At 43.9% G+C, this 14,238-nt stretch overlaps 1 protein-coding gene across 10 annotated transcripts in view; it reads right to left on the bottom strand.

Moving 5' to 3' along the window:
- LOC120822112 (unconventional myosin-XVIIIa) overlaps positions 1-14,238 on the bottom strand; it is a 55,778-nt gene that overhangs the window by 37,727 nt on the left and 3,813 nt on the right. For 2 of the 10 annotated variants that reach the window (XM_078107412.1, XM_078107413.1), the window contains exons 1-15: positions 9,574-9,803; positions 9,412-9,437; positions 8,147-8,977; positions 6,329-6,442; positions 6,078-6,149; positions 5,232-5,258; positions 4,319-4,378; positions 3,559-3,646; positions 3,083-3,189; positions 2,819-2,995; positions 2,525-2,735; positions 2,280-2,422; positions 1,829-1,929; positions 1,622-1,685; positions 1,168-1,312 (exon numbers count right to left, since the gene is read on the bottom strand). In XM_078107412.1, the coding sequence (XP_077963538.1) occupies positions 1,168-1,312; positions 1,622-1,685; positions 1,829-1,929; positions 2,280-2,422; positions 2,525-2,735; positions 2,819-2,995; positions 3,083-3,189; positions 3,559-3,646; positions 4,319-4,378; positions 5,232-5,258; positions 6,078-6,149; positions 6,329-6,442; positions 8,147-8,977; positions 9,412-9,437; positions 9,574-9,610 (2,203 nt within the window). In that variant the 5' untranslated portion in view covers positions 9,611-9,803. Of the gene's footprint in view, positions 1-1,167; positions 1,313-1,621; positions 1,686-1,828; positions 1,930-2,279; positions 2,423-2,524; positions 2,736-2,818; positions 2,996-3,082; positions 3,190-3,558; positions 3,647-4,318; positions 4,379-5,231; positions 5,259-6,077; positions 6,150-6,328; positions 6,443-8,146; positions 8,978-9,411; positions 9,438-9,573; positions 9,804-10,289; positions 10,432-14,238 lie in introns of those variants that run through there. The other 8 variants (XM_078107418.1, XM_078107422.1, XM_078107421.1 and 5 more) reach the window with 8 other exon arrangements.

Here is a 14,238-nt window from a genome sequence, read left to right as displayed (position 1 = left end):
TTAAGCAAGGGCATATCATCCAGAGAAAATACTATATATATGCTAATTTCATTATATTACACATCTTTTTGACAGCGTCAGCCTTTCAAAATAGCAGGTATCTCATTTTAACTGAAAGTCAAATGCTGTGGGGTGCAGATCTATCGCTTTATAGCAAAAGGCAAAAAAAAAAGAAAAGAACTCTCTTGCATTAGGTTTCATCATGCAAATAGCTTCAAAGACAAGAACAAATCCTCTCAAACCGCTCTTCCCATTAGGCCCCGGAAGCTTTCTTATGACAATAAAAAAAAGAATTGTCAAGGCTTAAAGCCAATTACAATGTTTATCTGACCATTAGACCTGGGCAGTGTTTGCAGCTGTGCTTTCATTAGAAAAAAAATAACCTGAGTTGTTAAAGAAGAAAAAAAGAGATGCTGGGGTGTTTCTGTTCAAAGCAGAAGTTGCTTGTTGATGACCAGGTGCGTCATTTGTGAAACAGTGCATGAGTTAACACTAAATGATTACAAAGAAAGACTCTATACTGATTAATAAAACCGTAGGTACTCCTGCTAGTTCCCTTGTAAAAATCTCAGTGCCAATGCATCCATCACGTATTACAAGACGACTCACAGCACTCACCACACCACAAAGAAATAAAGGTTGTTTTCAGTGCAGCTATTTTACAATCAAATACTGTAATCTGTAACTGAAATCATACTCGGGGATATATGCATTAGAGTAAGTATTAGAAGTATTAGAAGATATAATTGCAAAACTATTGACGATCTTTAGTTATGGATTTCTATAATAGATTATGATATTGTCATGGGGGGGATTGTGGCTCTTTCAGGTCCTGTTTTGTGGGTATGTGATTCTTATAAATGATTCCTCTGGAAAAGATATCCTGGAAAATTATATTTTTAAATCAGGGCAGTGGAGCACGTATTACTGGATTACAGCGGTCTTGCATCACACTCAAGTTACCTATAGTCAGACGAAACAGGCATTTTTGAGATTATCCAAAGTGTTGTGAAAAACATTTGGGCTTTCAAGGGTCATTTTGTGATAATTACTTTTTTTTACATTGTGTTCTGTATTGTGTATAAATAAAGGTTGATCTCACGGTTTTGTGTTCCATCTTTAATAACATTACCCTTAGGAATAAGTGATGCAGCTATAGACTCTTACCCTTTGTAGCTCCTGCAGACCCCAGATGGTAGATGGCCCCGAGGACGAGCCAGAAGGCTCTCTGCTCATCACCACTGATCCCCAGGACTTTCATGGCTGCTTGCAGCTTGGAAAACAGCTGGGAGGTCCGCTGCTTATCCTCAGCCTGGCAGATCGCACACAACGTCAAAAAAAATTCTTTTAGAACTACGATTAAAAGAAATCCTTAAAGATGTTATATTATTAAGTTTAAATGGGATTTTAGAAAAATTATTTCCTGCAAAGGCTCATGATATTTGATGATAGATATGAGTGATTACTCTGCCGGCTGTTGGGTCTGTGCCTGATTTCAAAACACACTTTCTGACCTGCTCCAATTTTTGTTTTGAAATTGCAATTGACGTATTAGTAGCCTGTTCTGTGCGACAAGGTACAGTGAAAACAGGCCAACATCCCTCAAACAAATAGGAATCACCTTTGTTTGAGGCATTATTTCAAATGCATTGTTTTCAGCAAAGTGATTAAGGTGCAGCTCCGTTCTGAAAAATATATTAGAATAACACAGAAGACGTCAACATTTCCCATGTCTTCATAATAGAGAAGCAGAAACACATAATTGGAACATCAGCATATTAATCCAGTACAGAATTGTTGACATTGGTATGATAATATTAATCCTGACCTAAGAGAGCTGTCTCCTCCAGATATCAGGTAGTGAAATACATTAAAAGTGGACTCTCCCTCTGGTCTTCTTGTCACCCTCATCTTCTCCAGAAGCATAGTCTACAAGGCCGCAGCAGAACAGGATGTTAGCATGAGGACGTGCCGTTCACTGGAGGCAGTGCGAGTGTAACAGTGATCATTTATGACACACTTTCTGAGATCATTGTATATTTGCAAGAGGAAGAAATTCAGCGGTTGAGCACCTGTGATTTGGAGGAATGAATGAATGAATGAATCATGGCCGTCCTCAACCAAAAAATTATCAGTCTACGAACGCTCGCACAATTTGGTCTACTGATCAATCATTCTTTTCAATTAGTTAATTTAATCAACAGAAATAGATTTGTAAATGTGAGTTTCTCCACAAAGCTTTGAAGTGTGGATGGATGGATGGATTTGTTTATTTGTACCTGAATAGAGGCTGAGGTCACCAGGCCTGCCTGGTCAAAGTCCAAGGAAACAATATGGGAGAAGCGACTGGCATTCCCATTCATACAGGTAGACGCATTGCCAAATGCTTCCAAAACCGTGTACACCGCCTGCCATTTCTCTGCTACAGACAACAAAGAGACAAACAACGGGGCCAGGGGTCTATGTAAAACAACAGCACAACAAGCCCTACACGTTTTGTACCTCGAGTTCCTTTCCAACCTACAGGAGAATGTTTTGTTGGTGCTGCCAGAAGTGGCAACTAGGTACTGGATGATGTGCTGGCAGTTGGAGGTCTTGCCACTCCCACTCTTGCCCAGCAGGACGATGGACTGATCCTGTCGAGTGGTCAGAAGGTTCCTATAGGCAACCTGGGCCACGCTGTAAATGTGAGGGGCAGTGTCCTCCCTTCTGCAGCCCTTGAACATTTGCATCACCTGGATAGAAGATAAATAGTTTCAATCCAATATTCTTCTACTCCTTAAGAGATGTGCCCTCGTATCCACAGGCTGCTGCCTACCTTTTCAGAGTACATCGAAGGGGCACTAATGGGGTTGACGACCACCATGTTGGGCCCAGCATGGGTGTGCACCAGGTTACCGCCGTACCGCTGCCTCAGGGAGTGCATCACGCTCGACTCGTTCAAATACTGCAGAGAGGCCAGGTCCTCCACTCGGTCAAACACAGGCGGGTTTGCCTGGGGTTCAAAGTAAAAACGTTCACGTACTCACCCGGTGTCGTCAGTAATTGATGCGGTTCAGAGATGATTTGATGATTAAAATACCTTTTCTACATCGTCTTCATCCACATCCAATAAAGATCCGTCACTCTCCAGGCGGATTTTCACCTTCCCCTCTGGCAGGCTGCCCGCCTCCGTCTTCAGAAGAGTTGCTGCAGCACCACAAAGTCTGGAGTTAATTCAACTTGACATGTGATCTCCAGTCGAGTGCAGGAGCTTCACCTTATTTTCACACGTCTCATATCTCATGGCAGTTGTGCCGCTTTCAATAATGCATGAGCTTCATTGAAACTAAACAAGCATGCTTAGGCATGTTGCTCTAATGTAGAGTGGTGCCCACTTTTAACGTTCAAATATCAAAGCTTTTTCTAAGCTTCAATGATCTATGTACATAGACCAACATTCAAATATCACCCCCGAAACAGGCCCACCAACATGTATGCTATGGTATGTTGAGAATTGGCTATTGCAGAAGATAATTGAGGTAACAACACTGGTAAAAAATGTTTCAGAGTTCTTACCCATGGAGAAGCCGTCCTTGTGGACGAGCCATACTTTCTCAGTGTTGTACCAGGATCTCTCTGCCGTTATCTGCTCCTCAGTCTTTCCCTGTTAGGGACAGGTTACCACATCAATAAATATAAGAACATAACACAATGAACGATTAAAACTGAAAAAATACTTCATAATGGACCACCACAAGGATACTATGGATTTCACCGGCACGGACTGACATGCAGTTCACATTCCCATTAGACATATCAAGGGAACAGCATTCATGACCCCCCGACCCCTTTTAAAGCCCCCTTCAGAGCTCCCAGAATGTGCGCTTGTGAAGCGTGCATTAAATGTGTTTTCTGAAAAGACATCACGGACAACAGTGTGAGGCTGCGATGTGTCATCACAAACACCAAAAATACATCTAAATAATTCCAGACATAACAAACAGAAACGAACTAAAAGGAGTGGGTCATGCAAGGAAAAAAAACATAAACAGACATGTAATCAAGTTAACAAGCATTGGATAGCTGCACCCAGACAGCATATTGTTTGGATATTCTCCCTTTAAGGCAGCAGAGACAGCAAGAAGTGAACTGCAATAGCTGGGGCTATGAGAAAGATGGAAATTGGGCTTTTCTCGGGCTGTAATTGCATCACTTACTACTGAACCGTCCTCCCGCCCTCACCCCTTTACGCCTTTCCTTGATCATCACATAGGAACACCACAAAACACACTCTGAAACACGGAGAAACTACGATCACTTGTAGCCATGGTCAGACCTTAGCTGCAGCAGAGTGCGCTGCCTTAAGGATGGCCACGGGGTCTTCAGCAGGCTTGGACTGGAGAAGGGAAGGACAGCAATGACACAATGTAGAGACATGACGGAATACACAAATACAAATGTGTAGCACCTCATTTTATCTGTAAGAAACACAATTTAATTGTTTTTAAACACAGCGGCAAGACCATCAGCAGTTAAATAGCAAGCAACAGGCAGCAGAATAAGTGCATCATTAAAGTAATTCACCATAAGAAATTACAATATGAATGCATTAATGAGCGGGGATTACAGGGAGCATTGAAGAACAGTGTGTGGGCTCTGTGGGGCACAAAATAAATGATCCGCCATATTACCAGTCACAGTTAATGAGATCAGTTATGCACAGTAAGGTGTAAATGCACGGCACCATGCAGTCAGTGAATGCTACGGAGATGATCTGGTAATGCATGAACACAAGGATATAATGACATGTGATGAATACTGTATCACAGCAAGCAATTTCAAAGAGTTTATTAAGAACCTTTTCAGTTCTAGAATTTTGAGAAACCATTTACTACAGTTTCATCTAAGAAAATATACAGTATGTGAGTGTAAACCGCAAAGACAGCACGACCACCACCCAAGCTGCATGTTGTGGTAGTCGTAATCTGAATATAAATGAATTCAAACTGAGCTGTTCGTAATTCCCTTGGTGCATGTAAAAAAAAGATCAAGAAGCCCCGACCCATTAGTTTGTGTCACGCTACGACATTCCGGGCCCTCGCGTGAACCCTGAACAGACCGAAGGGAGCAGCCAGAGGACAAAGACGAGCAGGCAGGTGCAGACAAAGCAGAGAGGGGTCAGTAGACAACAACAAGCTTAGACTCCAGCACTCTACAGGCGGCGAGCCGACTGTCGCGCCGGCCCGTACCTGAGAGGATTTGCGCCCTGTGGCACGCTAGCCACGCAAACAGCAGAGAGGACGGCAGCGAGTCGGGATCCAATGACCGGTAGAGAAGCCAAAATGGAGACATGAGACACCATTTGAGACAACAAGGGGAGGGATTAAACAGCGAGGCCTTTCAGAAAGAGCTCTGGACTTTGAGAGAAGAAATAACCGGACACTGCCACAATAATAGCAATGGGCACGGTAAGAAGTCAGAGAGCACACATGTGCACTTCTGGAACTGATAACAAAGCAGTTAACACCTCAGAATGAATGACAGGAGAAACACAGCTACAGCTGTACAATTAAAGTGTTTAAACCTGATTCTGACACAAAAGTGTTAGCTATCAATCACACGGAATACCCTTTACGATAGCATGTATTGATCCAAAATTGAAAGTGACAAAAAAATACTTCCTGTTGAGAGCCTCAATACAACAAGAGCCCCCCCTGGAAGCTCATCTGGTTATTTAATGTTGATATTTTTTTGTAACCTGAAAAAAATATTGTTTATTATGATTTATATACAGTTTTAAAAAAGTTACCTATATCAATATGGAAGATTTAGTCCACATAGCCTCCACATAGCGTCCTACTTCCAGTATATTACCATCAACATCCATTGAACATTAAGTTCAGGTCATGCTACCAAAAAGGCCTTTACCATCCTTTAAGTCATCCAATAACTTGCAACAGAGACCCTCCCCCCACCCCCTCCTCCGTGGACCGTGTCCTTTTAGCACATCTCCCTTTATCTGGGGGAGCTAGGAAGTCGACAGGCTGGTAGCAGGGTAAGTCTTGGTAAAGCAAAGTCACAAAGAGACAAGTTACATCATTGACACTGGTGGCGAAGATCCTCCTCATGCGCTTGTAGTCCTCCTCAGAAGGCACCAGCTCCGGGACCTACAGTCGGATAAGCAGGACCAGCCATTGCCGCCAGGAAGTAAAACCAATTTGCGCAGAGAAAATTGCTGTTACTGCCCACTTTACAAAAAATAAACCCCAAAATAAACTGAGGGCACAGAGAAGCATGCCATGGAGAAAAAAAATGAAATGTGAGAAACACACTGGGTGGCGGGTACCTTCGCAGCTAGATGAACACACGCCTGTTCATTCGGCGCAGACTGAGCCGGGGGCAGAGCAACGGGGGGCGGCTTACCGTCGGGGGCCGCAGGGGGACAAGGTGTCTCCTTTCCCTTCACACAATGAGACGCCAACATCCACAAAAGACACACAAACGTGCACGCAAGGGGATGGAAATGACATGGGAAGGTGACAATGAGCATGATATTGATGTTGCAGCTTTCTTTAAACTCTGTATTCAATTCAACACATCCAGAACGACGAGCAACATCAAAGGGATGTTTGTTCCTGCTAATTCAATTTTCCAGTTTATTCAATCAGGAAATGAGTATCGGGGAAACGACTATCAAAAGAAAGACGGATCGTTAAGCGCTTCATCACAAAGATAATGGTTCACGGCTTTTGTTTTTCAATGGTTTTCCTTAAGTAACTAGCTGTGGGAATTATCACGGAAACACAACAAGATGCGAGGAAGTGGGGGGTCAAATCATCAAGTAAATTTCATCATTTGCTCTCCAATTGCATTCAGCTGTGGATCAGTAATTATTTTTTTCCTGTATCTGCTTCTGTTTAGATATGCTATTTCAAGTTGAGGTTGTGCAGCTAAAATACTGTTTGGAAACGTAACAAAACTATTACTTCTGATACATTTGTATCTTCAGATAACAATCAGGCTAAGCAGGCTCATTTCAATGCTTTTTAAAAATGTGACTTTTTGTGCTAAAAGTGAGACTCCAACTGACTTAAATACCAAAGGCTTTCCTGATTCATTTTATTAATTGCATCTAATAGTAATGGCTGATGTCAGACACATGACGTGTCGATATGAGTCTATTGCGAGAGCAGAAAAGTAAAATCGTAAAACAAAACAAAGCTTTAAGGAAACTCAGTCAAACACAAACACGCATTCCTGAGTTCACATCTTGATCCTTCCCTTAATATTACAGACCTAATAGTCTCCCTAGAGAAGTTGTAAACACGGTATCCCTCAGAGAAATCACCACGTGCACATCTCCAAAATCAAATCCCTCAGCTCCACAGCCGACTGCTCTCCAGATTTTATGGGCATCTGTTGATCGGATTGTTAGAACGCCCACTGGCAGACAAAATGCCAAAGACTAACGGCACAAAAATCTAACCTCGCCTCAGGTACAACTTGAAAAAGAGACCATGACTTTAAATACTGGAAAGGATGGCTACACAATAACAGTCCTGATGTAAACCTTTAGGTGAAGGTGAGTCCAATAATCCAGCCAGGGCCATCACATCCAGGTAATGCATGAGCTACTGGGATCTAGGTTTTCTGGTCAGCCGTCCTGAGCTGTTTAATTAGCAGCAGCTGGTGGTTATATTGCTGTGTGAGAATATTATTTGTATTCTTTTTCCAGATCCCTTTTCTCTAAAAATCTTCCAAAAGAACAGTCAAAGCCCCCCTGACCCCACCATCAGTGGTCAGCCTCCAGGAAGTGGCTGTAATGAGTCACGACTCAGTGCTCGCTGTGGGCCGCGAGTACAGCCTTACGTCCGCTGATGGAGTGATCACCAGCTGACACTGCTTTCACTTTTTGAGGCAGGCTTGATTATGTCAAGGCTCCTTTTTGCTCCAAAATTGATTTTTGTGAAAATGTAAAATGATAATTGTGTTAATCTTGAAGATTACAAAATGAATAATAAAAAAGGGTAGTTGTATGAAACCCTTCAGGGTAAAACACTGAGAGGAGGTTGCATGAACATGAACCATAATGTCTGTGTTATTATCAAACAGCATGCTCCCCCCAGAGGTTAAGTAGAAGAGGTGCGTTTATTCCACTCAATACCTCAGGCTTCCTTACAGCAACCAGACGGGGTTTCGGGATGAACCCTGCAGGAGGAGCCAGGGGGTCCGTTCTTTGGACGGGGATGAATCCCGGGGGTCTCGCAAGGGGATTCTGCTGCGTGGACCCCGCACTGGATTTTCTGGCAGGGATGAAGCCAGGTGGAGGTGTCATCAGGTTCTGCTTGGGGAGCGGGATGAAACCGGCAGGCGGGGCCAGTGGGTCGTGTTTGGGAGCGGGGATGAATCCAGCCGGAGGGGTGAGGGGGTTGAATTTGGGCGGTGCCGGGTTTGGTTCCCCAGCAGTGAGCACAGATGTGACAACCTCGTTTTTTTCCACGGCAGCTTTTTCATCCTCTTGCTCCACCTCTCCTTTCCCCTCCTCCTCCTCCATCGCCTCCTTTTTCGTGTCCTCTTTGCGTTCCTGGGTGCGGGTGCGAGGCCGGTGCTCCTTGGTTTTGCCTCTGCCCATCAGGCTAGTCAGACCCATGGAGATGTCGTCCTTGTCCTGCCGAGCCGCTGTGCCGGTTCTGAGGTACTGGGAGTCTGCGGCCGAGGCGGCCTTTGCAGCCGCCGAGGCGGCCTTTGCAGCCGCCGAGGCGGCGGGGAGGTTCTGTTCAACCGGCAGAGCGGGAACCTCGTTCCTGACAACTCTCCTCACAACCCTCACCACCTTTTTGCCGCTTGAGCTCTGCTCCTCCCCCGGACTGTCCGAGCCGCCCATGGCAGCGTTGCGGTTTGACTCTTCAGCCGACGACACCGCTGACTGTGCGCCGCTTCCTGGGTCTAACCCAGATTTAGCAGCTGCCTGAGGCTGACTGCTGTCTCCATCAGACTAGATACAAACAGAGCAAGGCAGACAATAGTACAGATTATACCTGCGGCTGGCGAAGATAAACTGTCAAAGATTCCATCAGCAGGTTCTAGGCTCAGAAACGCCGCAGAAGGGCTTATTCCAAGATTCAACATTCATGTTCAATTTTTACTGTGGAGCTTATCAGCAAATGTGCTCAAAACATTTGTCAGACTACAAGGAACACCCCCAGTCCTATCAGTATTATTCTATTATTATATAGTATTCAGGTAATTATTGATGAAGAAACTGCACCCAAGTTCAACTTATTGCTTATCCCAAAACCGTGATATTATTATTTAGCGGAGAGTTATGATCTTGATTTGTGACTTAATCATTTTGTTATATCGTGCCACCTCACAGTTCCTTCGTCATATGAATTATTGGCCAAAAGGGGAGGGAAGAAATGCACTCACATCTGGTTTGTTCTCAACTTTAACCTACACGAGAGGAAGCAAGGGGAATAAGATCAAACCACACATGAAGACTGAATCCTGAAAGGTCGACACGTTCATCAAACTACCACAGATGCTTAATTGAAAATGTATATAAGACAGACTGAAAAACAAAACTTCCCTTTTTCTCCCAGAATGAAAAGCGGGATTTGTACGCCATGGTCACGGGCCAGAAGTCATGGAACAAGCTGGATGGAGTGTAAAATAAATGAAACAGAAAATAATTATAAAAAGACAGCCGAGAAGAGGACGATGTATCGCGAGTAGCGTTCAAGAACGGCAACTTAGGGGTGAGCGGTGGGAAATTGTGAGCTTGTTTCCTGCACACAACAGGGCGGTGGGACCAAGCGGCCCTGAGGACAGAACACATGAAATTGATTGTTTAACTACAGCTTTTCACACAACAAGAGACAGGACTGAATGTCTGTACTCAGTATTTAATATATGTGGGCCTGGACACACTTAATGTGTGCGCAAAATCCATTAAAGCCACCAAGAATAATGGTCAATTGACAAAGGCATCAAATAATATTTGGCGTACAGCTACTTAGTAACTAGACAAACGTATTACAACATTTCAATAACAGTTTAGACAAAACTAAAAGCCCTTTTACTCACTGAGGGAGACGGAGCACAGCAAACTGCTTCACTGTGTCTGGCCCTGCTTTCATTAGAGCCCCCTCCTATAAATAGTTTCAGCAGCAGAAGGAGGAGGCCATTTCTCAGAGGCCATCAGAGCCCAAATGGAAGTGCTAAGCAGAGCATGCAGACCCTGAGCGGATCACACCTCTCGCTCACCACGCACACACACCGTCCGCCATAAGCCACGCGCCCATTACCTTCTCTGCTGGTTAACCTTCCAATCTTCACTCCGCCACCAGAGCGGTGCGACCGGGGGCTCGAGGCAGGGTTAGTGACCTGGGTCTGCAAAGGGCTCTGTGAGGGAGAGGGAGAGGGTAGCACAGCCCGCTGACACTGTAGTCCGAGGAGTGGAGGGCCGTAACGTGAGAGGAGCTGGGCGCGGAGATAGAGGAAGGGACAGCTGCTGAGATACAGAGGGGCTATAAATAGTGTTCGCAGAGGCCCGTCAATTAACACTTTTCACTGCCACACCCATTTTGTCACGGCCGGGGGGTCTCCCTCATCAGGTGGGACACAAAAGAACAGAAAAGCTGCAATAACTCAATTAAGAGATGTGTGGCTCAGTATTCAATTCAACATTGTCCTTCTCCAAATGGACTCCAAATTGAATGATAGTGTATTTCATCTTTCAACTCACCGATCCAAAATAAGCATTACAACAGCAAACTAATGGCTACAGTAACACACGCTTTGATTCACAGAAAAAACTATGGCCACAGCATTCCTGTAATGTTCCTCAATATGCTTTTTCAACCACAAGAGGGAGCTATAAAGTAACGTATTGATTCCTCGGGGTCTGCTTGTGCACACTTCTGACCTGAAGCTGAGATGTTGTATGGTTTAGGGACAAACATTAAAACGTGCACAAAACAGTGGCACGAGCACAGACGTGGGACAAACGGTGCTCCTGTGTGGAGGAGCAAATTTTGAAAAATGAAATCTTTTAATACTGCACTGCATAACCAGCTGGTTAAACATACGTGCGTAGCTGAGTTGTCAGGCTTGGCTGGGCAGGAATGAACTGCTTAGCGTGCTATTTTCCTCTAATAAACTGCTTCATTTATCAAATCAACAGCCCTTATGTAGAAAGTAAAGTGGGAGATGTCGAAGTAATTCATTCAGAATCAAGAGAAAACTTTTCACTTGAATTTGAAAATGCAAAAATGAAACCTTCACACCGACATAATCTGCTATAAAGCGTTCCTTCCTTCCTTATGGTAAAACCACAAGCTCTTAACACCCAGGAAGAGCCAGCCAAACACACAGCCTAGCCCGTTGATCTAGCACAGTTTGCTAATCCCCAGAGTCAGTTACTGGGACACAGCATCGTGTCGGCTGTACGTCTACTCATGGTAAACGCAGACCAAAGATTAAGCACTCTATAAACCGTAATCTTTGTTGGTTCTGACCCAGTTAAATGCTTATAGAAAATTATTGAAATTATATGTGCAATTTCTTTATTTACCAAACCTTTATTTATTTCATTTTTTTAGTTGCTAGAAATTTAAAAGAGCAAACGCAAAAGATACAATAAGAACAACAAAATCCCGAAATGAAATGACTGTATTTATTGGTCATTTCATATACAAATCCCCATACAGCATAATCCCCAAAAGCAGGCAGGGATCATCGAGATGTTTGACCAGCGTCCATGCTTTCGGAGCTCAGAGCAGAAATGAATCATGGGACATCACAATCTGCACTCCTTTGACAATTCCAGGAAGTTTCCCTTATTTTCCTGAGTGATAGCCAAAGGACCTGAGAGTCCAGACGGTTCTCTGCGAATGGGCCCCGTGAAGCCGCAGGTTAATAATCAGGTGTTAACTCACCAGTACGGCAGAAAGCAAACATGGCCTGATGATGGCCAGTGATAGAGAATCTGGAATGACGCTGGATGTTTGCATGAAAAAAAACAACAACCAATTAACAGCACAGATTTGTAATCTCAATACTGAATACTATAAATTCTATCCGCTTGTTGTGCCACAAATAAAGGTACCGTCAAACTGCCACTGCGGCTCAGTTGTGATAGTTTATATGTATATCTGACACATGAACATGAGGTGAAGCACTAAATGATGAAATATTCAATAATATAATACGCTAGGAACGGAGGGGATACTAAGTACAACCTCTTCTATGAAGCAAACCTCTTTATTCTTGGAAGCCCCACCTCTTTCTAATCCATGACTGTGCTAATACTCTGGGCTGCTGTAGCAACGGCCCACTGGAGGGGGGGTGATGTGATTTAAATGGGCAGCTTGGGAAGGAGATTACACCATTTGCTAATTTCCTACTGATAAAACGGTGTCTGGGCTGAAGAAAGGCAGGAAATGTAGTATGTGGCAGATAAATGACGCAGGCAATTCAGTCAACCACATGGGAACATCCGGTCAACGGTGGACCGCGCTGGCATAAAGGCCCTCATTATCATTGGGTGTAAACATGTCAAATTAGCTGCTGACAGGTATGATGAGTGGAATTTAATAAATACATGGATCAGCTTTCTCTTGATTAGCTTTACCATGTGTTTACCATTGTTATACCAGGGTTTTTTATCCTAAATAGATTTGATAGTTTAGTTAATTTCAGTTCATTCATCTTTTCTGGTACTGCCAGGTTTGAAAAGATGATGTAATTGTCGAAATAATTTTCAATTATGGAATTAAAAAGGTATATAAGAAATGTTTAGTCAGCCAATAGACTAAGGCGTAAAACATTTTAAAAAGTGGTTGTGTTGTTCACGGAGACACTATGTCAAAATAAAAATAAATAAATTCACCGCTTTGTTTAAAGAGCTTTAAATCCGTAAACATATCCTTACATTCCATTTCAGTTTCATCCACTGTGAGTGTGGCTTCACCTAACAGTGATGTGAAACCGGAGTTGACAGTGAATTAGGGAAGGCACTGAAAGCTTTGGGAATAAAACAGACAAATCGCTGTTCTGGCCTCATGTAATGTGGACAATGGCTGCCACCCAATGGACAAAAGGTTCATGCGTTCAGCTATGCACACTCGGCCTCGCCATCAAATGTTCTAATTTCGGCCCGGGGTAATGTCTGGTAATCTACTGCTGACCCCTTGAAAGGGGCAAACAAGCAAATATTTGAGATTCTATTGATTTAGTGCCAGAAAGAGTAATATGGGTGATCTGAGCGGTGTATTATGCAGCCTAAAGCAAACCATCTGATGTTACTGACCAAAGAGAGAAAAAGAAGTAGACAGAGACAGAGAGAGACTTCAGGAAGTCACCAGTTTTTTATTCTGAAGGAAAAAGCTAGGCTAGCGGTTTCCCCTTGCTCTGGGGTTTATGCTAAGATAAGCTAACAGTCCCCTGGCTGTGACGTCATTGTTCACGGACAGATATGAGACCGGTAGGAATTGTCTCTCACTATTACACTCTCCAAGAAACAACATATTCCCCAAAATGTCAAAGCGTTTTCACTAAAGCCTAGTTTATGCTTCTGCGTTTTCAGAGCGACGCAGGCGCAAGACCCCCTTGCGTGTCCCTTGCGTCCCTTTTCACACCTCCTTGCGTGCTTGCGTGCATCGACCCATTTTTCTAGGCTTTAGAAGCGGGTTGGATTCATGGAGGGAGATCTCCGCAAACACCGGTTTGCTGGTCGAGAAGTGAACAAAGTTGTGGAGGAAAATACGGGACAAATCTGCCCGCGATGAAAAGCAGCAGTGTTCATGCACGGGGCAATAAAGTCTATGATAAATACATAAACCAACCAACAACTTCCACACACAAAGACGTGACTCTCTAGGTCGTCTTCAACAAAAACACGTTACTCCGCCTGTTGTTCTGGCGGTAAATTGCTCTGCAACACACTAAAGACTTTTAGAACCATGAATTGAAACGAGTGCGTCGACGCAACAACGCAGACGCAGAAACATGCGCCGGCCTCAACCCGTGAAAATAAATTCAGCCTACGTGCAGAATGTGCTCACGCATTACGTATAGTTCTACCTGTGACGCAGAGCTCTAGATCCAAGAACCCAGACCTCATTAGGAGCACCTATAAATAGTGCTGCTGGTTCTAGGTCACATTCTCATTTTCTGCTTATTACAACGGCCTGTCTCATGATGAGCGTCAAGATCAGTTGAATGAAGGACGAAGCCAACGAGCCGTGTTGACGG

This window comes from Gasterosteus aculeatus, chromosome 7 (assembly GCF_964276395.1).
Source record: "Gasterosteus aculeatus chromosome 7, fGasAcu3.hap1.1, whole genome shotgun sequence".
In the NCBI taxonomy this organism is placed as follows: Eukaryota; Metazoa; Chordata; class Actinopteri; order Perciformes; family Gasterosteidae; genus Gasterosteus; species Gasterosteus aculeatus.
The sequence above is the reverse complement of the archived record's forward strand: the minus strand, read 5'-3'. Positions and strand labels throughout refer to the sequence as shown.